Consider the following 24182-nt stretch of genomic DNA (forward strand, 5'->3'; position numbering starts at 1 on the left):
TTAGCACTGTGGCAGTGCCACACAACACGATGGAGGGTGTCTTCAGTGTGAAGAGGGGGCTTCGTCTCCACAATGACTGTGCGGCGGTCACTGCTACCAATACTGTCATGGACAGATGCATCTGCGACAGGTAGATTAGTGAGGACGAGGTCAAGTAGGTTTTTCCTTCATGTTGGTTCTCTCACCACCTGTCGCATGCCCAGACTGGCAGTTATGTCCTTCAGGACACAATTACTTTGTGATTGCTGTAATTGATTGAGTAGTTAAAGTGAGAAAAAATTTAATTACAAGATACAAACATCAAATAACTAAAGTTTTACTGATTTTAATTACAGGATTTTGCTCGTTAAGGAAGCTGTTTTGCACTTTTTGGTAAAAATGTATTAGCTTTCTTAAACAAGATGGTATGGGAGTTTCAAAAGTAATTTGAAGTACTTTTTAAAATGCAAGTATTTCAGCAGTTTCTACAAAACCTGACAAATTGAGGGGGGGGTGGGGGAAAGAGAGAGAAGGCCGGTCATACATTTCATGCTTTACAATTGCTTCAAGCCATCTGTACATTAAATAACAAGAGAACAAGCTTAAAACACGCTGTATTGATAAGCAATTCAGTACCAGGAGATAGCATTGACAGTGTAAAATTTAGGTGATCAATTGCCATACCTATTTTAAATGTTATTTTGTGTATTAAGTACTGCAGCAAGTGTGCAACCAAAGACATGGGTAATTTGACACTAGTGACTATTGGGACCACAGAATAATTTAACGAAAATGTACTTGAATTTCTCAGGCACGTAACATTTCCCATAAGCCTAAAATGTGCTCCAACAAGCTGGGATCAGCAAGTGATTATCAACTGTATTTGAGCTCTGTATAAAAGGGAGTTCAGATGACAACAATGTGTGACAGAGTTCCATCAAAGCGATGTGCAATATGTCATTGCCGGTTCAGTCTATAATTTATAAGTCACACCCTTGTAACTTAGAAAACTCAAAGACACCTACATGCACCAGATTTTAGAGTAATGAGCTTCCCTGATTACTTCCAAAAACATAATTGAGAGTGCAATTATACTGCCACAATGGTGTTGATGCAAAGCGGTTTCAGGCATAGTGACATGAAACCTAGCAGTGTAACTCAGGTGACGAGTCTCCATCTCACACCAAAAGGTTTTAAAATCCAAGTGGCGAGAGACCTTCTCCAAAAGGGCGCCATTCCGAGTTCACACTGGCTGCAGTACAACTGCAGTCTAGGGCAAAGCTGAAATTCAAAAAGTCCCAGGTGGCCTGCTGGATCTCCCGAGAACTTTAAGAACTGTGCATGGAATTCTTTCAACTTTATGACAAAGCAGACAATCCCACTCTGCTCGTGCAGCTGCTGGAGAATAGTGGTCCCAGTATGATTCAAAACAAACAGATGCAGAGCTGCTGCTGCTGTACCTGGATGTCTGTCAAACGCAGATCATTGCACATTACAGGAAAAACTTTCTGGTATCCGGCACGGACGGGACCGAGCTGGTGCCGGCCCATCAAAACTGCCGGAGAACCGAGCGCTATAGTTAAAAGATACGGAGCTTCTGAGCTCCGTCTAAAGCAACAAACCCTGTTGCTTAGCAACAGCTTCAAAACAATCGGCTCAGCTTGCAAGCATCTCTGTAGCTTAGCAACTGCTTCAGCTGGACGCTTGCACAGCCAGAAATGAGTAAAAAAAATAACTAAAAGTAAAAAAAGTTATCTGAGCCGACTCCTGAATTTTGCCGGTAGATAGAGCGTTCTGGATATTTAACTGCCGTTTAAACGAAAGTTTCCTGTACAACAGGGGTCTGCTGCCTGTGCATCATAGATTGAGGCTACTGGTTTCAGATCATTACCTGCAGTCTTACTTTCAGTGAATACCCAATACTATTGTAAACTAGAATTAAACATATGGAACACAACACATATGTACACAGTATTTACCAAATCAAAATCAAAATATTGTAGCTGAAATGCTCCCTTAAGTAAACAATTAAAACCCACAACATTGTATTATATTTCAACGCCTAGTAGAAATTAAAGCTTGCATTTAATTCGAGTGCTGGTGATTTTTTTATTCAAAGACTATTTTCTGACCTGCTTTATAGTAACAGATGTCGGTTGTGGAACTGCTTCTACAGTAACAGGTTCATGTTTTAAAGAAGGCTGAAATAAGAAACAAAAGATCAGATTGAAATTTCTTTTTGAATGTATGCAAATTATTCAGATAAACACCTTTTAAATCAGTATGCTACCCTATGAGAACAAACCTCTCAACCAGAAAGTTTGCACCTAGTTTAGTCATTACACTTACTGGAAAGGGTTCAGAGAAGGTCAGCAAGGATGGTACTGTGGCTGTTCAATCAATCAGCTAGGGAGACAGATTAAGGAAGTTAAACCCATTCTTACTGGAAACATTATTTTGACAGGACCTTTGGAAAGGAAGAAAAATTCACCCACTTTCATTTTGTCCAAGCCATGAAGAAAACTGGTGACTGTTCTTCGGGCAAGAGAAAAATAATTGAGGACAGGATAATAAACTAAGCATAATTTATTGAAGTACAGAACAGGAAAAGGCAATTCACCCCCTCAAACCCGTTGCTTCCAACAGAACATGCACACTGACAATGCTGTAGTTTCCCCCCAACTTATTTTGGGGGGGGGGGGGGGAAAAAGAAGAGAAGATCAACAACGACAAAAAAATCTGGATCTACAGCTAATATTTTTTAAGATGTCAGCTTTGGCTCAGTAGTAGCACTCTTACATCCGAGTCAGAAGGTTGTGGGTTCATTTCCCACTCTGGAGACATAAGCAGATGAAAAGGCTGACATTTTAGTGCAGTACTAAGGGAGAGCTGCGCTGTTGGAGGTGCTGTCTTTCAGAAGAGATGTTAAACTGAGGCCCCATCTGCCCTCTCGGGTGAATGTAAAAGAAACCGCAGCACTATTCAAAGAAGAACATAGGAGTTCTCCTCAATATTTATCCTTCAAACAACATCACTAAAACAGTAAAGCTGTAAAGCGCTTTGGGACATCCTACGGTCATGATAGGAGCTAAAAAAAATGGTCCTGAAACACTGGATTTCACCATATTCTGAACGAGCTAATAAAAAGTGAGTATCTTCTGGAGATGGGGAAAATTAGCAAAAAAAATTAAGGGAAAAAAGCAACTTTGACACTTTACCTTCAATTCTGATTTCTAATTAATGCAAATATCTCTATCATATAATTTTTCTTTCCCAAAGAATGATTTTAATTAAAGTATCCTCAAGTAGAATTTCTGATAGTACGAACTTATATTTTGCACAGGTAGTATCACTAACAAAATCAATAAAACTTGAAACCAGCAAGAATCCCTCACTGAACATTTAAAGAAAACAAACCTGAGTTATCGTGGTCCTGAAACACTGGATTTCACCATCTTCCGAATGAGCGAATAAAAACATAGGCATATTCTGGTTACCATCTTGTAAGTAGCCTTCCATTTCCACCTTCCTTTTCATCGTAGAGTTCCAGTGGTTCTTTACAGCATTGTCCGTTCTATCATTAAGAAAATATTTTTAATGTCATTACACAACAGTGGTTGGTTATATTAAATAGGAAAGAACAGTTAGCTCGGCGCAATGTTCCTGCTAATTTTTTTGGGTGCGTAGACCCTTTAAGGTTTTTGCCATTAGAATGTTGTTGAGCCGGCTGCACGGAACCTGCAGATCGCTGCGCAGCTTAAAGGGAACATTGGCTAGGAGTGCTGAAAATCTGATCAAAAGTTTCAAATAATGTCAAACTTCCAGAGTTGAAACTCCAGTTGTTTCAAAGCATTACCAAAAATAAAAACATAATATTTGTTGCTATATTCATAAATAATATAAATGTTCGGAGGCTGCAATCCCATTTCTGTCCATTTTTGTGTTGGCAGTAACCATTTGTGCAGACACCAATTGCCAACATATGAATATTTACACTGAAGTATTAATGATTGCTTCTGGGAAAATGCAGAACAATTTGTTGATTACCAGCTAGATCATACTTTTTTTTTAAAAAAAAGCAAGTCACATGCACTTTGGACAAGAAAGCTTTGCACTGAACTACAATTTACAGATGAATGTGCAAAACGGGGAACAACATAATCCAGATTTTATATGATTGAGGAAGAGCTAACCAGTTAGTGCATCATAAAGACTGGAATATAAACTGAGCAAGAGTCAAATTGTTGCGAATCAATGTACAGTATTGCAAACTTGCAGTGACCTCAGAACCAAATTGTAACATTAAGAAAGCGAAGGATCTGCAGCAGTGCAAGTTCTAGACAACCATTGAAAACATAACAGCCCCAAATTTCTATGGCCTTAAAAGTACAAAATGAGGATCCAAGACAGGGGGTGCAGGGTTGGAATTTAGAACAGGACCCAGTTTACCTGGGTTGCCACTTCTTTAAGTCTGTAAAATTCCAACTGGAGGGGCACGGCGTTTCTTCTGCCTGCTCCCCTTCTGTCTTGACATCATTGAAAAAGGAGAGACGACAATCCTGCTCAAAATCATGCCTGTTCCGCCTCTACTGTGGCCAACTAAAAGTATCCGTTTCATGAAGCATGAATGTGGAAATGGGAGCCTAGTGCTGATTTTTGTGGCAGTCACAAGGTGATAAAATTGCCATTAAGAAAGTGCTAACAGTGCAATTGATGAGCCCATTTAAAAAAAACTGGTCACAACAGCCTGCCCCCAAGGGAGTGGCATAGTGTTGCTCCGATTTTTCTGGTCCCCACACGGTGTACACCCAGGGAGTGCAGTGTGGTGTGGACGCCCGCCCCTTTATGCTAATGACCCATCCTCGGGTGCTGGGACGAGGTTAACATTGCCAGACTGGTGGTCAGAAGTCCTGTCCAGTGGCAGAGAATTTCAAGGAATTTCAGTTCCAATATCTCTGAACAAATCCAAGAGATATGTTTTTTTTTTAAAATATATTTAAAATCGGCCTCAATGTTAACTTTTTGGAACGCATGCCTTTCCAGGAAATATCCATCACATTTCACAGGCTGAAATGCACATTTGTACCCATCAAAACTGAATGAACATTATTGCCTATTTTGTTAACCTTTCAACAGTATTCATCAAATGTATTCCTCTGTGCAACAGTTACAGCACACGGGAGTAGTGTTATTATACAGATATCACGCAACTGGAAGTTTGGACAAACAGCTTTGCAAGCAATCCAGGTATTCATCATCTGGATCTTTCAGCTCCTGCTAATTCCAAATCCAGTATAAAAAAAACTAAAAGAAATACTTATTCCAAGCTCATGGTTGACAATACTGAAACCTCATGGAGGAGAAATGGAACACTTGCCTCCCTGGTAGTAATTTTGCAATCTCTGCCCAGCGGTTGCCAAGGACCTTGTGAGCTTCGTAAATAATCTTGTCCTCCTCTTCTGTCCAAGATGACTTCTTAACCTCAGGATTGAGATGATTGTGCCAGCGTTCACGGCACTGTTTGCCAAGTCTACCTTTTAGATGCCTAGCAATCAATGACCAACGTTTTGGCCCATATTTCTGAACTAATTCAATTACCTAAATGAAACAATAGGAGTCAAACATCAGTTCATTTACCCTGCTCTCTGTTTAATGTGCTACATAACTCAACAGGTTTGCAGATTTCTTTCTGATTTCCCTGTACAACATGACAAAAAATACAATTACCAAGTAAGCAACCTGATCTCAGTCTTCTGCCAATATTGCTGTAGTTAGGCACAGAGATAGGGAAGGAAAGCCAGGTGGCTTACTCTCCAACCTGTACTCTCCTCAGCCTAATGGGTAAGTACCTAACCTTTACTCAGCACCTTCCATCATCTACTGAAAAGAGAGATTGGCACCATGTAGTGAATCATAGTTATAAACCCAAGTCTTCAATGGTATTAATGTGCCACCTTACTTAGATCCATTTTAAACAAGTTACTATTTGATATTTTAACCATACTAGCTACAGAAATAAAAATAAACTTTTACTTATGGGACTTATCTATTATTATTACCAATCACATTATAAGCTTTATAATTTAATGTATTTGTACACTATTACCTTCTGGTCTTCTTCCTTTGTCCATGGCCCTTTCACAAGCTCTGGGTTCAGAACCTTCAGCCACCGATGCTGGCACTGACTATCAGTTCGGTTCTGTAACAATTAAACATTTATCAATGTACAATCAACACAAACAAAAAAGGCAGAAATTACACAAGAGGAGGCAGGAAATTCAGCTTTGTTTAGTTTCATTTTACAATCTCCTCCCACTCCTCCCTGGTCACCTCTGATGTACCCCACTATTCATCCTTGGCCGCTTCCTATTCCCATCTACGTGTTGCCTCTCAGCAGCATCAATGAGCACAGGGTCAGCTTCCACATGTACAGCTGACAACACCCAGTTCTGCCTCTTTGCTGGACACCCTTGAATCAATGAACACCGCTGTGTGGTCAAATTACTTGTGCAATATCAAGCTATAGATGAGCCACAATTTTCTCCAACTTATGAAGACCAAATCCATTCTGTTCAGCTCTTACCAGAAACTCCATATCCTTGCCCCGCTCCGCTGACTCTATCCTTCTCCCTGCTTGCTTGCTCAGTCTGAACTTGACTGTGCATAAGCTTGTCCTGTTCAACCTTGAGCTGAACTTCAAGCCCCACATCTAGCCCGTGCCAAAATGTCTTACTTTTATCTAAGACCAGCTGCCTCTGCCCTTTACCCTCGCTGCTGATGCTGAAAACCTTGCCCATTCTTTGGTTACTTCCAGGCTTGACTTTTGCAATTCTTTCCTCACTGGCCTCCCAAGCTCCACTCTACATAAATTCCAACTTGTCCAAAATCCTGCTGCCATTATCCTGTCCTACATCAAGTCTCACTCGCACATCAAAGCTTCGAATCTACCAATGCATTAAATTCAAATCTTCATCCTGGTTTACAAATCCTCTTCTGCCTCATCCCATCATGTTCCTGCTTTCTCCTCCAGCCCTACATCGCAACACATTTCCTTTGGTTTTCCAATGATTAACTCCTGTGCATCACCTTCCTTCTACGATACAGCTTTTGATATCTCAGCGGTACTCTCTGAAATTCTCCTTCTAAATCCATCCAATGCACTACCACACTCCTTACGCACAAAAGCTTCCTCAAAACCGGTCTCTTCAACTAAGCCTTCTGTTACCTCCATTCTTACTGCTCAGCGAGAGATTCAGCTCTGGTAATTGTTGAAAAGAAACTGAAAACAATGTACGTCCTGAAAATAAGATGCACTTTATATATTTATTAAACTAAAAGCAATAAAAAAGTAGTCCACCACCAATTCAAAATCATTTTACACTTAAATTTGAATTAAGCAATATACTGTAAATAAGACAAAGTGAGAATAAAAAATAAAAATCAAATACTTCAAATGAAGGAGTAGACCAAGTATTTTAACATAATTTGTTCACTTTGGACAAATAATACATTTAAACAGCAAAAATTGGATACAGTTTGAACTTATTCAAAACAACTAACCCCTATGATTGATGAACCAAACAATCAGGGAGATTAAAACATTCCAAATACTAGAAATACAAAGCAGCATCTCTAAAAGAGATCCTTGAACAGGACTGGAATCTGGAAGATAAGCAAACCCCTTTATAGAACTAAATGAGACAAAGAGGAGAACAGGTAAAAATCAAGTCAGATATACTAACAAAGGGCCTCATCCTCTTTTCCCTCCTCTCAGAACATCAGGTCACCCTTGCATCCCACTAGCCTGTAAATCTGCCCGGATAATCCCACCACATTTTCCCCTCCCCTCCAACCCCTATCTTTGGGAAGCGCGATTCCCTTTGCAATATGCTTGTACACCCTTCTTTTGACTCCAATTCTGGCTGCCATTCCCTCAGAACCTTCCATGCAACTGTTGCAAAAATATGACCAGGGTCCCAAGCACACCTATACCATGATTTACATGTACATCCTCCAATCTGGTACACTGTATTCAGTGCTCTTCATCTGCTCCTCTGCTATGGAAGACCAAAAGCAGATCGGGTGACCACTTTGCTAACATCTCTGTTCTATCACAGGCGTGATCCTGGCTTTGCTGTGGCTCTACATTTCAACTTCCCCTCCCATTCCTACTCTGACCTTTCCACCTTTACCACTTGTGCAGTTCCAACAAACGCAACGCATATTTCAGGGAACACAATTTCATGAATGCTCTCATCTTTGTCCTCAAAATGTTGCTGTCATCTGGTCTGAACATCTGACTTTAGCAAATTCATAATTTCTTTGCTCCTGCCCGTTTCTTGCATCCACCTTCCACCCATTTCAACCCTATAAAAGGTTCGCTCATCTTCCAGTTGACAGTCAACACCCAAAAGGTTAGCCTACCCTTTTCAAATATCGATCAACCTGTAGTAGATTCTAGTATTATTTGGCAGAAAATCTTACTGATAAAATGAACAGGTTAGTCTGGAGGAGGAAGTGGTTGGGTTTAAGAAAGCTCAAAATAAGCTTTTCAAAATCAATCATTCAGAAATAATAAGTGTTAAAACTGCATTAAGGTTATCTGTGGTAGCTTGAGCGAGGGTCGAAGAGGAAGCTATTGAATATTTGAATAATTGGTACAGAAGATTGCTACGAAAGAGCACTTCTTTAGATCACATGCAAAAAAGCAACTGGCACAAGCGGACCTTTACCTTTAAAAAAAAAATGTTAGTGCTGAGAACGCAATGTTAATATCTAGCACTTAAAGTATACCATTCTAATACGATACCTTAACCCCAAGCTCAGAAGAGTACGCTTACATGACCAAAGTAGCATTCCCAGTTTCCACACCAGCCATTCTTAGGGCCAAAGAACAAGATTGCAAAAGCTCTGCAGAACTGTGGGTGTCTTTCAGGCTGTGAACCCAGGCCTACTGGAAATTAGATTATGACTTATCAAGCTCATTCCGCATTAGCAAAGAAAGAAGATTTGCATCCCATCAGTTTGGGAAGGATTGAAGACCAGGTTCCAGAGTGAAACGGCAGTCTTCTAATGAACTGCACCACTTGACCGATAGGCAGCAGTTCTACAACAACCAGCACGGACCTTGTACTTGTTGCTGGGAAGTGCAAAGCAAAGAATTGTCTTATTGTGTATCAGTCTGTAACAAGAAAGCTTAGTTCCTGCTTACGGGCAGACCAGATACTTTCTGGAGAGGAGCAGAGGCTAGGTTCTTTCGTTTTGAGCCTCCAATGGTTTTCCAGTCTTACCACTGCTTGTTCATAGTACTGAGAAAAATGGATCCAGATAAGTGAGAGAGTGTGTGCGCGCGAGAGAGTGCGTGCGAGAGTGTGCGTGTGCGCGAGTGTGTGTGTGTGCGCGCGTGTGCGAGAGCGCGCGAGAGTGTGTGAGTGTAATTAATAAATACAGCAGGAGATTTTGAGATCTACACATCCACTAATGGGAAGGTAGTTTGTAAGATCAGCTTTGCTTATGAAGTACTAGGACGAGAGTGACTACCTTCAAAAGTCACAATTACAAAGATACTTACTGAGAAATTACTTGCTATAAGTTTCCAGTCATTTTTGCCATATTGCTTTATCAGCTTCTTCAACCTTTCATCCTATACAAAAGTAAAAAGTTTAACTTAAACCCCTTTAACACGGTAATGTCATTAATATTCTGTTGTAGACCTCTAAGGTTATATATGGCACAGGGTCCTAAAACAAAGAGCTCTGCAAAGGAACAATAAGAGGTTCAAACCCATGAAACTGTGGGACCCGAGTAGAGTGTAACTGCCAAGCTTTCAACACTTTCTAAATTAGATTCACCTGAACAACAGGAAAAAAGTTGCATCAAACTAGAACTTTTTGTTTCTGATGTGTCTGATAAGTGACTTTAAATTAGCAATGTCTTCAAAGCAGCGGCGAGAGGATAAAGAGCGGACCTGAATTAAAGCAGAGGCAAGAGAATAAAGAGCTGCCCGAGAGCAGACCTGAATTAAAGCAGCATCAGCGCAAGGCTCTGATTCAAAAACATCAAAGAGTGACGTCACAGGAGAGCAGGTAGGTGATTGGTTGGTGGGTATTGCAGCTCTTTTTGCTCTCTAAGTTAGGGAACTGGGTTAAATTAAGAACTGATAAGCTGTAACTTGCTAGTACTTATTAAATTAACAAACTAAATAAAATAAATAAACCTAAAATAGCGACTGAATAAAATCTTTAACTAATTAATTAATAAATAAAACAAGGTTAGAGATGACAGGGCAGGTGGTGTGTCGTAACTGCAGCATGTGGAAGTCTGCGGAGAGCATCGCGATCCCGAGCAACCACATCTGCAGCAAGTGTCTGCAACTCGAGGAACTTCGGCTCAGAATTGTTGAGCTGGAGGACGAGCTGCAGACATTGCGATGCATCAGGGAGGGGGCGAGTTACCTGGACACTTTGTTCCAGGAGGCAGTCACACCCTTTAGGTTAAGTAGTACTTTAGAGTTCGTCAGTGGTCAGGGACAGGAGGGCGTGACTGCGAGTCAGGAAGGTATGGGGACCTAGGATGTAGTGATGGAGGTGCCTCAGCCCTGGACCTTGTCCAACAGGTACGAGGTACTTTCTACCTGTATGGATGAGGAAAAGGACTGCAGGGAGGATGGGCAAACTGACCACGTCACTGTGGTACAGGGGGCCATCCAAGAAGGGGGGGGGGGGGGAAAAGAGAGAAGGAAGGTATGTGGTAGTAGTAGGAGACAGTATAGTCGGGGGGATAGATTCTGTTCTCTGTAGCCGCGAAAGAGAGTCCCGAAGGCTGTTGCCTGCCCGGTGCCAGGGTTAAGGATATCTCCTCACGGCTGGAAAAGAACTTGGAGTGAGAGGGGGAGGATCCAATTGTCATGGTCCATATAGGAACCAACGACATTGTTAGTTCTACCTATGAGGTTCTGCTGAGGGAGTTTGAGGAGTTAGGGTCTAAATTAATAAGCAGAACCACAAGGGTAATAATCTCTGAGCCACGTGCAAATTGGCATAGGGTCAAGCAGATCAGAGAGTTAAATGTGTGGCTCAGAGTGGTGTGGGGAAAAAGGGCTTTCAATTCATGGGGCACTGGTACTGGGGAAAGAGGGAGCTGTTCCGTCAAGACGGGCTCCACTTAAACCAGGCTGGGACCGGTGTCCTGGCAGATCGAATAACTAGGGCTGTAGATAGGGCTTTAAACTAAAAGAGGGGGGGAAGGGAGGAGTCAGGTGAAGGGAAATTTAGAAATCTAAGGAGAAAGGTCAAGGCAATAGAGCAGTGTAGTGATTTGAGTAAAAATAAGCAGAGTGCGACATGAAGGGACAGAGTTTAATGGTAGCAGTGCAGCAGAGAATAAGGTCAAAGCAGGGAATAATGGTAAAATATTTAAGTTAAAGGCTCTTTATCTAAATGCACGAAGCATTCGTAACAAGATAGACGAACTAGTGGCACAAATAGAGATAAATGGGTTTGATCTAATAGCCATTACAGAGACATGGTTGTAAGATGGCCAAGGTTGGGAACTTAATGTTCCAGGGTTCTTGACATTTCGAAAAGACAAGCAGAATGGAAAAGGAGGGGGAGTAGCCCTGATAATAAAGGATGACAAAAGGACAGTAGCGAGAAAGGATTTCGGCTCGGAAGATCAGGAAGTAGAATCAGTATGGGTGGAGATAAGGAATTACAAGGGGCAGAAAACACTGGTCGGAGTAGTATATAGGCCCCCTAACAGTAGCTATACTGTTGGACATAATATTAATCAAGAAATAGTAGGAGCTTGCAACAAAGGTAACGCAATAACCTTGGGGGACTTTAATCTTCAAAAAGACTGGACAAATCAAATTGGCAAAGGTAGTTTGGAGGACGAGTTTATGGAATGCATTCGGGACAGTTTCCCAGAACAATGTCTCATGGAACAGGCTATTTTAGATCTTGTATTGTGTAATGAGACAGGGTTAATTAGCAATCCCATAGTACCATGCTCCTCTGGGGCAAAGTGATGATAAAATTAATGTGAAATTCTGAGAGAGACTTCCCAAGTCCAAAATTAGAGTCTTACTCTTAAATGAAGCCAATTACAAAGGTATGAGGGGCGAGTTGGCTAAGGAAGATTGGAAAAATAGATTAAAAGGTATGGCGGTAGATAAGCAGTGGCTAGCATTTAAAGAAATATTTCATAATTCTCAACAAAAATACATTCCACTGAGAAACAAAAACTCCATGGGAAAAGTGATCCAACCGTGGCTAACTAAAGCAGTTAAGGATAGCATTAGATTGCAAGAAGCTTATAAATGTTGCAAAGAATAATAGTAAGCCTGAGGATTGGGAGAGTTTCAGAAACCAGCAAAGGTTGACCAAAAAATTGATAAAAGGGAAAAAAATAGAATGAGAGAGAAAACTAGCAAGAAATATATTGGCAGATTGTAAGAGTTTCTACAAGTATGTAAAAAGGAAAAGAGTCACAAAAGTAAACGTTGGTCCCTTAGAGGCTGAGACAGGAAAAATTATTATGGGGAATAAGGAAATGGCAGAAACTTTAAACAAATATTTTGTATCTGTCTTCACAGTAGAAGACACAAAAAGCATACCAAAAATGGTGGGGAACCAAGGGTCTAATGAGGGTGAGGAACTTAACGTAATTAATAGTAGAGAAAAAGTACTAGAGAAACTAATGGGACTAAAAGCCGACAAATCCCCATGACCCGACGGCCTACCTCCTAGGGTTCTAAAAGAGGTGGCTGAAGAGATAGTGGATGCACTGGTTTTGATCTTCCAAAATTCCCTAGATTCTGGAATGGTCCCAGCGGATTGGAAGGTCGCACATGTAACACTGTTAATTAAGAAAGGAGGGAGAGAAAAAAAATCCGGAATGACAGGCCAGTTAGCCAGACATCAGTCGTCAGGAAAATGCTGGAATTCATTGTTAAGGAAGTGGTATCAGGGCACTTAGAAAATCATAACATGATTAGGCAGAGTCAACATGGTTTTATGAAAGGGAAATCGTGTTTGACAAATTTATTAGAGCTTTTTGAGGCTGTAACTAGCAGGGTAGATAAAGGGGAACCAGTGGATGTAGTATATTTGGATTTCCAAAAGGCATTCGATAAGGTGCCACATAAAAGTTTATCACACAAGATAAGGGCTCATGGGGTTGGGGGCAATATAGTAGCATGGATAGAGGATTGGTTAATGGACAGAAAACAGAGAGTAGGGATAAATGGATCTTTTTCAGGTTGGCAGGCTGTAACTAGTGGGGTGCCGCAAGGATCAGTGTTGGGGCTTCAGCTATTTACAATCTATATTAATGATCTAGATGAGGGGACCAAGTGTAACGTATCCAAGTTTGCTGATGATACAAAGCTAGGAGGGACAGTAAGCTGTGAGAACACAAAGAGGCTTCAAAGGGATATAGAGAGACTAAGTGAGTGGGCAGTAAGGTGGCAGATGGAGTATAATGTAGGGAAATGAGGTTATTCACTTTGGTAGGAAGAATAGAAACTCAATATTTTTTTAATATCTTCCTCGTGCAAGAAACACAGAAAGCTAGCATGCAGGTACAGCAAGCAATAAGGAAGGCAAATGGCATGTTGGTCTTTATTGCAAGGGGGTGGGAGTATAAGAGTAAGGAAGTCTTGCTACAATTGTACAGGGCCTTGGTGAGACCACACCTGGAGTACTGTGCACAGTTTTGGTCTCCATATCTAAGGAAGGATATACTTGCCTTGGAGGCGGTGCAACGAAGGTTCACTAGATTGATGCCTGGGATGAGAGGGCTGTCCTATGATGAGAGATTGTGTAGAATGGGCCAATACTCTCTGGAGTTTAGAAGAATGAGAGGTAATCGCATTGAAACATACGAGATTCTGAAGGGGTTTGACAGGGTAGATGCTGAGAGGTTGTTTCCCCTGGCTGGAGAGTCCAGAACTAGGGGGCATAGTCTCAGGATAAGGGGTAGGCCATTTAAGACTGATATGAGGAAGGATTTCTTCACTCAGAGGGTTGCGAATCTTCAGAATTCTCTGCCCCAGAGGGCTGTGAATGCTGATGAGTATATTCAAGGCTGAGAGAGATAAATTTTTGGACTCTAGCAGAATCAAGGGATATGGAGATCAGGCAGGAAAGTGGAGTTGAGGTCGATGATCAGCCATGATCTAATTGAATGACGGAGGAGGCTCGAGGGGCCAAATGGCCTACTCCTGCTCTTATTTCTTATGTTCTTAAAAGAATGTCTGGTAAACCCATTTATCACTGGGAATTAAGGACAGCTAGAAGAGTTGTACATCATTCTTCTCACTACTATATTACATGCTTTTGTTAGTATATATGATTCAGACCATTGGTGTCATTAGCAAAGTTTCCCTAACCAAAAGAAAGGGTGACCCTTTAAAATGTTGTCATTTACCTGGCCGTGTCAGACAGCCAGTTAAGCCACTGACCAGCATGTCCAGCCAGTCCACTAGAAACAGAGCGCCAACTTACATTTGAACAGCTAGTGTTGTGGAGCAGTTGAAGCAGAACAGTAGACGGTTTCACAAGCTACCTAAAAACTAAGCACCAAAATGTTTTTTTTTTTTTTTTCCCAAACTTGTTGCTGCTCTGGCACACGCTTCAATGAAATTGAGAATCATCAGGCAAGCAGCTGCAGTGGTTATTTAGATCGAGTGAATTTGATTAACGTGTCAACCTTTAGGCAATCCTAAAGACTTCAACAGTCTCTTGAGATTACAAAAGGACACAACATGCTTGATTGGTTGCATATAGCAGTGACCAAATAAGTGCAATACCCTCATGTGAAAAATAGTTCAAGTTCAGCATACACCCAGGTCACCCGAACCACTTTTACCGGTGATGGATTCTACAACAACACATGTCTGAACGTACAGATTGATGTCCATATTTTGAAATAGCAGTTCCTTAGAGATTCTTGATTTCCCTTTGCATCAGAGTCCTTAGTGCAAATCCACCATAAGAAATGGGTGCTGCTACTGCTTCACTCACTAAAAAGGGTGCAATCTGCATTGTTCTTACTGAAAGAACACATTTCTACTTTCTCCATTAAAAACTAGTGTTTCATTCTGATGGTATAGGAATATTTCAGTGAAAAGCTAACATGACATGAATCAGCAAGTCCTGAAAGGAAAGATAAAAGGTTCAACTCCCTAAAATATTAGTACAATATCTCTGTAGGCTGACGGTGGCTATGAAAATGTTTTAATAGCAAATTAGGAGAGAACGTTTTTTGAATGGTTTTAATAATATTGATCCGATACTATACAAGAGTTGAACTTCTTTCATAAACAGGTAGGATATCAATGAAAGATGCTCTGGAGTTCTGTGCAGCCATTGTATTTCACATTTAAATGCCAACTCAAAATGATGGCGCATCATGCTTCAGACTATCATGACAATGACATAGCCATTCTGTGGGATATCAGACATTGAAATATTATCCATTTCACAATCCCAAGTGTATTTTTTTTTTTTTTTAAAAAGGAAGAATTTGGTTTCAGAGCAGATACCTCTTCCGAAGTCCATTTGACTTTGTACAGTTTATTTGCATCTTTGTGGTCTGGAACATCAAAATCCAAATCCTGCGAGAGTTCATCCAATTCCTCACTATATATATATACACACACATAGAAAAAGAAAGCATAGTCCATCATGGTGTAGATAAAATAGGTCACCGTTCATGTAAGCACACAGAGCATTTGACATACAGCTGAAACAGCAACCAGTAGGGTCAATATAATTAGCGCAATAAGTAGGATTAAGCAAGTTTTGAGTCTCTTCTGGTCTCCTGGGTATCCTATGATCAACTTGCTATCCTCAGTACCCAATCACCCAAAAATAAAAAGTGAGCTCGTGTTACCAACATGACTCACAGTAGTTAACCCTCTCCTCGGACCAGCAATCGTAGATTGCATGAGGACCCCTCTCATGTGATGAGTTTTTTTTTTTTTTTTTAAATGAATTCCTAGTTTACATGCATGTTTTGTCAAAGTTCACAAGGTACTAAGTGTAGTTTAACATCCAAGTGGTATTCTCAGTTTTTCACATGTCAAAGTACCAGCAGTGACTGGACGAAAATAGTTTACAGCACTAGTTCAAAACTTTCAATGCATTTCCATTCCAGCCACATCTGTGTTGGCCGTGCCTCAGTTGGTAGCACCCTCGCCTCCAAGTCAGAAGTTTGCTGGTTCAAGTCCCACTCCAGAGACTTGAGCACAAAAATCTAGGCTGACACTCCAGTACAGTGCTGAGGGAGTGCTGCACCGTCAGAGGTGCCGTCTTTCGGATGGGACTTTAAACCGGGGCCTCTCCTTCCCTCTCAGGTGGATGTAAAAGTTCCTATGGCACTATTTCAAAGAAGAGCAGGGGAGTTATCCCCAGTGTCCTGGCCAATATTCATCCCTCAATCAATATCACTAAAATAGATGATCTGGTCATTATCACATTGCTGTTTGTGGGAGTTTTCTGTGCGCAAATTGGCTGCCTCATTTCCTACATTACAACAGTGAGCACACTTTAAAAAGTACTTAATTGGCTGTAAAGCGCTTTGGGACGTCTGGTGGTCGTGAAAGGCACTATATAAATGTAAGTTTTTCTTTTTTGTATGTGTTCCTGACTACTCACTTTCCTGCAGTCATACAAAAATCAATTCTCAGAGTCAGCAGCCAAACTAGCTGTAGCTCTGCAACATACAAAGACTTAGCCCATTTCCAAATCTTGGATAGTCACATTGAGATCGAGTCTGGAAAGCTGGTAAAAATAGAATAAAAACAGAAAAAGCTGCAAACAATCAACAGAGAGCAGAAAACATAGGGCTAACGTTTCAGGCCAATGACCTTGCATTACAACTGAATTTGGGGTCAGTGGGCTAATAAATGTGGTTACTTGAAACAGTCTGCTCGCACAGATATAACTTTTAACATGCCAAATATCATTTTTCCCCTCCATTATTGGCAAGCTCAGGTGTGTCATTGTTGGGAAGTCAGTGTGTAACTGTGCTTCACAGAGAAAACCTTGTAAAATGAAACTACGAAAGAGAACAGCAGGGTAGGCTGACAGCCAAACAGCTAACAAATGGAACAGACTAGGGATAGAATAAGCCTGGGAAAAGACAGCAAACTCAATGGGGTCATTTTTCCTAAAGCTGTCGGGAAGGAGGCGGGACTACAAATTTTGGGTTTTAGTCCCGCCTACATCGACGTTCGGCCAATCCACGCGATTTTCCCTTGATTTACCTTGTTAAGCCCGCCCAGCGGGCTCAGCAGGCCAATTAAGGGCCACCCTGCAACAGGTGACATCACAGACTGAAATTTCATCTGTCAAGAGGTCTTGACATGAAATATCAGTGTTTCACAGCTGTTTGAAGCTGTCAAACACTGACAGTCTGACTTCTAACCCGAGTCCTTCTACACAGACTCAGTTAGAAGTCTCACCGGCACTCAAAGCTGAAGGCTGTCACTTTTTGACAGCTCGCAGCCATTTTGCTTTCAGTGCTGGCTGAGTGATGGACTCCCGAAACCTAGAGGAAGAAAGGCTGTTAAGGTAAGTACAGGTAACTTTGTGTTATCCGGAGGCGAACTGTCCGGCAAGCTGGAACCACCGGCAAAAATCAGGAGCCTTTTATTCTTTTCGTTTCTTTTCTTTGCTTTTTTTGAACAGTCAAGCTCTGCAACGTCTGTAGCTAAGCAACAGCTTCAGCTAGAGGCGCTACAGAGACGCTTGCCGACTGTTTAGAGGCTGTTGCTAAGCAACAGGGTTTGTTGATTCATACGGAGATGAAAATCTCCGTATGTTTCAACATTAGCTCTGGCGTATACGGCAGTTTGAGGGAACGGCAGCAGCTCGGTCCAGTCGGTGCCGGATAGCACAAAGTTTCCTGTAATTTAAACTTCTTTACACACTTTAGACACACCAAACACACTTACCTTTGCACTCATGCACCCATCACTCACCTGAACACCGACATCTTGACCCCTCCAACCCGACTCCTCTATCCTGGCGTAGTTTGGAGCCGTCGGGAATCCCAGACACCCCTCAAAATAGGAATTAGACTAAAAACTGCCTGTTAACAGGCAGTTAATTGGCACTAATCCCTTCCCGCCTCGGGTCGGCGGGTCCCAGTGCGGGGCGGGTACCCGCCTCTCCTGAAACTTACGTGGAGGCGGGTTTTGGGCGGGATGGTGTCGGGACCCCTGAAATCGAGATTCCCCCCCCCCCCCACAAACACCTGAAACCCCGCCTGACGGCTCCAGGAAAATCTACCCCAATGTCTCAGTCAGCGTGAGGGAGCGGGGACACATGTGGAATCATAGAAAAATAATTCTAGCAGTGACACAAGATGGCCACGAAGCACTAAATGTAAATCTCAAACAACATTATTTGTAACGAAGTCCCCACCGTATTGACTGTACGAAGGAGAATTTGAATGTATTTAAACAATTATAATTTTACAAATTAGTTATAAATTCTCATTTAAAATTATAAAATGATCTGTGGTATTGCTTATAATTTTTTAAATATTAAATGATCACTATTCCTCTGGTGCGCTATTTTGCCTTCCACCATCAATGCTTTCCGCCTCACAATCTGTCTTTCTCTTTGTACGGCTCTTTCTGGCTCCTTGTTTCTTTATCATCTCTGATGACTTTTTCTTACTGTCTCCCTTTGTCCAAGACACTCCTTGTTCAGCACATCTCTTATTTTCTTTCCCATCACATGGTGCCTTTTTCTATATATGCACATCCCACTTTCTGTATATCTTTCACTTTCTCCTTTCCTCTGCCCTGCAGACTAGGAGGCAGGCTCAGGGCTCCAAACTTCTGATAGCACCAACTGCCGAGATCATTGCTGCGTGTGACTGTCAACTTGTCACCTTTGTGCAAGGGGGCCACCCAAGACCTAGGTTGGGAGGCAGTGAGGGTCTGTGGTACGTTGAGTAAGTGGGGAGCTGGAGTTTTGTACTAGAAGGAAGTAGGGAGCCAGGGGCTGGGACTTCGGCTTAAAAAGAGAGCAGGAAGGCAGGGGTTGAGCTCCTCTGTGACAGTTGGGCTAAAAATGTAAGCATTGGGCCCTGGTAACAAGTGAGAATGCATCGATTTTCATATGCTTAGCACAGATGATTCAGGTCTGTGGGAAATGATGGGCAATAATGGACAAAATCTTTTTATTTATATACATAGAATATAAATTATGTAAACATCCGGATCAACAATAATTGTAAATTATAAATTTGTTATATAGATATCCAATAAATGAAAGATTTCAATAGTATAACTATAAATCATCTGGGAGAAAACATGGAGAGTACCGCAGTCCTAGGACCAGGGAATAGAGCCAAAAGCAACCAAATGCACAGTCAAAGCAGCAGAGACAAAGATGGGGAGAGGCCAATATCGTGTGTGTACCCAGGTGACCTTGGAGTGGAATCACACGGTGTCCACCGGCTTGCCTCAAACCTTCCGTGGCACCACAGGACAGTGTTTTACTGACGGTCAGGACAACATTATATTCTAACTCATGCATACAGTTTTACTTTGTTTGAACCAGTTGTATTAGTGGTGCCCTCCTCTGCCCCCCCCCCCCCCCTCCTCATCTCTTATGGAAGGGGGTACTCATCAGGAACTAGTCATTGCTTTGTGCGATTTTGGGGGGGGGGGGGGGGGGACCATTTTATTAGTTCGAACTAAATAAAGGCCAATACAGCACACTACGAAGCTACAGGAAACTTTGTGCTATCCGGCACCGACGGGACCGAGCTGTTGCTGTTCCCTCAAAACTGCCGGACAGACCAGCGCTAATGTTGAAACATAGAGATTTTCAGCTACGTGTGAAGCAACAAACCCTGTTGCTTAGCAACAGCTTCTAAACAGTCGGCAAGCGTCTCTGTAGCGTCTCTAGCTGAAGCTTAGCTACAGACCTTGCAGAGCTTGACTGTTGAGAAAAAAGCAACGAAAAGAAAAAAAAAACGGCTCCTGATTTTTGCCGGTGGCTCGAGCTTGCCGGACATTTAGCCTCCGGATAACACAAAGTTTCCTGTATTTCACTTCCACAGTTTCCAATGCAGTCATTTATTTGGTGCATCTGTATTTTTGCACACATGAACTGAGCCTGGAAGAGCAGACACAAAGAAGATAAATGCTGGTGTCTGCACTGCAAACAAAGCTCAGGGTTGGATCAGGACCTACATCCACAGTATTGCCAGCAAGGAGTTCCACAACCATTTGTCTCCTTAGTCAAGAGCTGTTGTAGAACAGGTAGCATAATTCAGGATTAAACTGGTAGCATAATTCAGGATTAAACTATCAGTCTTTTCCAATGTTACATTATTGATTGGATCCCTGGAGATCCACACTCAACCAATGTCACTATGTTCCTGATTTATATTACGATTTGCTCCATTTTAGCATCGTTCTTCCTCTAGGTTTACTGAAGGTTAATATGCAAGGTGGAGATTTGTTTTCGAACATGCATGAGCAAATCATGTCTCCTAATAAAGAGAAAAAAAAATTCCCTTCAACAGCAAGAGACCAAGCAGCCTTTAAACTCATTTAAAAGGTTTAGAAAGGGGAGCGAAGAGGCTGGGCACATTTAGGCCCAAGAACTGATGCAGAAATGGCTGCCATGAAGCAAGCCACAGGTACATAGAACTGGCTCTACACACTTAACAAACAAGAACAGGTGCTATCTAATCTGGCAGCAGATTGTAAGCCCCACAAAAATGTCTGATGCTATCTGAACTCTGGAGGTCAACTCTTTTATATTTGGGAGCTGACAGCATGAAAACCATGCTCTCTGTTGTCAGCACTAGCTTAAACACAAAATTAACTTTGGCGAATGTGTTTGGGAAAGAAGAAATGTATAGTATAGTATTTTCTTCATATCAATCACAAGCAAGTCAATTTACAACTAACTTGCGCTTCCAAACAAAAAGTTATTTGTTAAACATTTCTTCACAAAGTTACCTTTGCTGTAGGAAATTAAATCAAACACACTAAACATTGCAAGCTAATAATGCTGTCTAACACTCTTAGAAATGTTAAATTATAAATGTGGAAACCTTGCTGATGAAGGCTCGCAACCAAAAAGTTATCTTGAAATTCTCTATATATTTCCACCATTTTCCTCTTAAAAAAATAAATTTGAAATCGTAGAATTAATAATGCAGAAAGGAGGCCTTTCAGCCTTTGGCACCTGTGTTGGCGCTAGCTTTTCAGCTCAAGATAAATTGGGGTGGATTTTCCCAATTCTACACCTTGCATTTAAATAGCACCTTTCACGGCCTCAGGACATCTCAAAATGTTTCATAGTCAATTAAGTACTTCTGAAGTGTCATTGTTGTAATGTAGGAAAAGCTGTCAGGCAATTTGCGCACACCAAGGCCCTACATGCCTGGGTGCCCCTGGAGAGGGAGCACGCGATGTCCACCAGTATGATTGAGGCTTTCCATGACCAGTGGGCACCAGAGGGACTAGAGTACATAGTGGATACAAGTAACAAAATTATAATTTGAAAAGATTTTTATGTTCGTTTTATTATACTTTGGAACGCATTGTTTGTGCCCCTTTAAAAAGGGGGCACTTATGGTTTAAGGGTTCCCAATCGATGATTTAATCATCCAAATTGATTAATCAAAGAAAGGTTCTACAAACAGCAATGTGATAATGACCAGATAATCTGCTTTAAAGCCTTGGCTGAGGGAGAAATATTGGCCAGGACAGTGCCATGGGATCTTTTATGTCCATCTGAGAGGGAAGATGTCTCATCCGAAAGACAGCACCTCCAACAGTGTAGCACTCCCTCAGTACTGTAGTGGAGTGTCAGCCTAGATTACCTGTTCAAGTCTCTGGCGGACTTGAACCCACAACCTTCTGACTCAGAGACAAGTCATACCAAACACCTATAAGGGAACCCACTCAATTTTCCATCCATTAATTTAAATGGACAAAAAAAATTAGGTGGGTTCCCTTCCAAGTGTGCACTCTGCCCATCTAATTTTCTGTATTCATAGTACCCAGGCCATCTAAATATGCCTGGGACCAGGAAAACCACATCAACTTTAATGCAATTTCCCTGCCTTATCCCATATCTTTTTAAATACATCCAATTCCCATTAAACAATGTTCTAGTCTGTGTCCCAATAGCTAGTTGGAAAGCATGCCATGATCTCATATCCCTCTGAATAAAAAAAATTCCAACATGCCCCTTTCTCCTTCTAGCAACAATCCTGAGTCTTTGCACCATTGTTATTGACTCATCAACTGGTAGAAACAATATTTCCATACTTATCCTCTCAGAACCTTCAATGATAATTTTGAAAACCTGCCAGATCCCCTTTAACTGTTCCAGTGGAAGGGGGGGGGGGCGAGGAGCCCCACCTCCCAGTGCCCCCATTATTGGGAGATGGGGCAAACAATAAAAGGGAAGGGGAGGAGGAGGGGAGGGGAGGGGACAGCAGGATTTAAATACAGAGATGGATGAATCAAAACAAAAATTTGAAATAAAAAAAACACAGAATGCCAGAAATACTCAGCAGGTCAGGCAGCATTTGTGGAGAGAAAGAGAGAAAGCCAAAAGGAGGAAAGGATGATTTTTTGGGGGGGCGCTCACTTACCAGAGGGTCTGCTGAGCCATGGTCACTCGCACAGGGAGGGAAGGTCGCTCGGGGTTACTGCGGCCTGGGAGTAGGCTGTGGCCCTGAGGTGGGCTAACTAACAAATATATATAAATCACCCCGGGGACCGCTGCAGTCTGGTCTGATGGGAATCTGCTGCACTTGTGTCTCGGAGCCGGCCGAGCGTCTTGTCTGCGGCTCTTTCTCTCTCACTGCCGCTCGGGCTCCGCCAGCCACTTTCCTAAAACCCGCCAAATCCGCCGCTCGCCGCCGACTGGTGGAGGCGCTGCTGCGCCTGCGCACTGGCCGCTCCCCGCCCCGGGCTGACGTTCCATTCTGCTTCTTTCCTTAAAGAGAACACATCCGAGCTTCTGGTAGCATTTATACATACTTTTTTTTACATTTCTAGCGTTCCCGTATTGCAACTGAAAAAAATAGCCCCCGTCCTTTTTTCTTAAGAAAAGATATACTTGCTCTCGAGGCAGTTCAGAGAAGGTTTACTCGGTTGATTCTGGAGATGAGGGGGTTGACTTATGAGGAAAGGTTGAGTAGGTTGGGACTCTACTCATTGGAATTCAGAAGAATGAGAGGCGATCTTATCGAAACATATAAGATTGTGAGGGGGCTTGATCGGGTGGATGCGGGGTGGATGTTTCCACTGATGGGTGAGAATAGAACTAGGGGGCATAATCTTAGAATAAGGGGCTGCTCTTTCAAAACTGAGATGAGGAGAAACTTCTTCACTCAGAGGGTGGAGAATCTATGGAATTTGCTACCCCAGAGAGCTGTGGAAGCTGCAACATTAAATAAATTTAAAACGGAGATAGATAATTTCCTAGCTGATAAGGGAATTAGGGGTTACGGGGAGCGGGCAGGGAAGTGGACGTGAGTCTAGGTTCGGATCAGCCATGATCCTATTGAATGGTGGAGCAGGCCCGAGGGGCCGTATGGCCTACTCCTACTTCTTATGTTATTGCAAATTCGACCTCTTGCTGTTCCCAAGTGTCAGCTGGTAGCACTCTTGCCTCTGAGTCGGAAGGTTGTGGGTCTGGAGTCCCACTCCAGAGTCTCCTCTCTCTTTTGGTGTGCCACCTAACTGCAACTCAATAAAACATCAAACAAGGCCCATCGACCTAAATCAAAATCGCATCGGCCGGGGAGATGATGCACTCCAGTCCCCGCGGCGCCCACCTGTCTCGGAAGGCCTCGAGCGTGCCGGCGGACACCGCGCGCTCTAACTCCAGGGCCACCCGGGCGCGAACATAGCCGCGAAAGGGAGGCAGGCAATCAGGCCGGACGGCCCCTTCGGTCGCCCGCTGCCTGGACCTGCTGATGGCCACTTTGGCCAGGCCCAGTCCACTCCAGAGTCTCCAGCGCAAAAATCTAGGCTGACACTCCCAGTGCAGTGCTGCAACTGTCGGAGTTACTGTCTTTTGGACAAGATGTTAAACCGAGGCCCCGTCTGCTCTCTCAGGTGGATGTAAAAGATCCCATGGCACTCTTTCGAAGAAGAGCAGAGGAGTTATCTCCAGTGTCCTGGCCAATATTTATCCCTC

At 42.4% G+C, this 24182-nt stretch overlaps 1 protein-coding gene across 7 annotated transcripts in view; it reads right to left on the minus strand.

Annotated features, from left to right (window-relative positions):
- The window catches only part of mybl2b (MYB proto-oncogene like 2b), a 39884-nt gene extending 17055 nt beyond the window's left edge, over positions 1-22829 (minus strand). For 4 of the 7 annotated variants that reach the window (XM_086005667.1, XM_086005665.1, XM_086005662.1 and 1 more), the window contains exons 1-7: positions 22627-22746; positions 15527-15623; positions 9551-9622; positions 6086-6178; positions 5357-5577; positions 3397-3553; positions 2112-2180 (exon numbers count right to left, since the gene is read on the minus strand). In XM_086005667.1, coding sequence (XP_085861793.1) covers positions 2112-2180; positions 3397-3553; positions 5357-5577; positions 6086-6178; positions 9551-9622; positions 15527-15623; positions 22627-22646 — 729 coding nt within the window. In that variant the 5' untranslated portion in view covers positions 22647-22746. Of the gene's footprint in view, positions 1-2111; positions 2181-3396; positions 3554-5356; positions 5578-6085; positions 6179-9550; positions 9623-15526; positions 15624-22626 lie in introns of all 7 variants that reach the window. The other 3 variants (XM_086005668.1, XM_086005664.1, XM_086005666.1) reach the window with 2 other exon arrangements.
- Between the last annotated feature and the right edge of the window lie 1353 nt (positions 22830-24182).

Source organism: Somniosus microcephalus, chromosome 13 (genome assembly GCF_052327205.1).
Source record: "Somniosus microcephalus isolate GS21.2 chromosome 13, FLI_Smic_1.0, whole genome shotgun sequence".
NCBI classification, from domain to species: domain Eukaryota; kingdom Metazoa; phylum Chordata; class Chondrichthyes; order Squaliformes; family Somniosidae; genus Somniosus; species Somniosus microcephalus.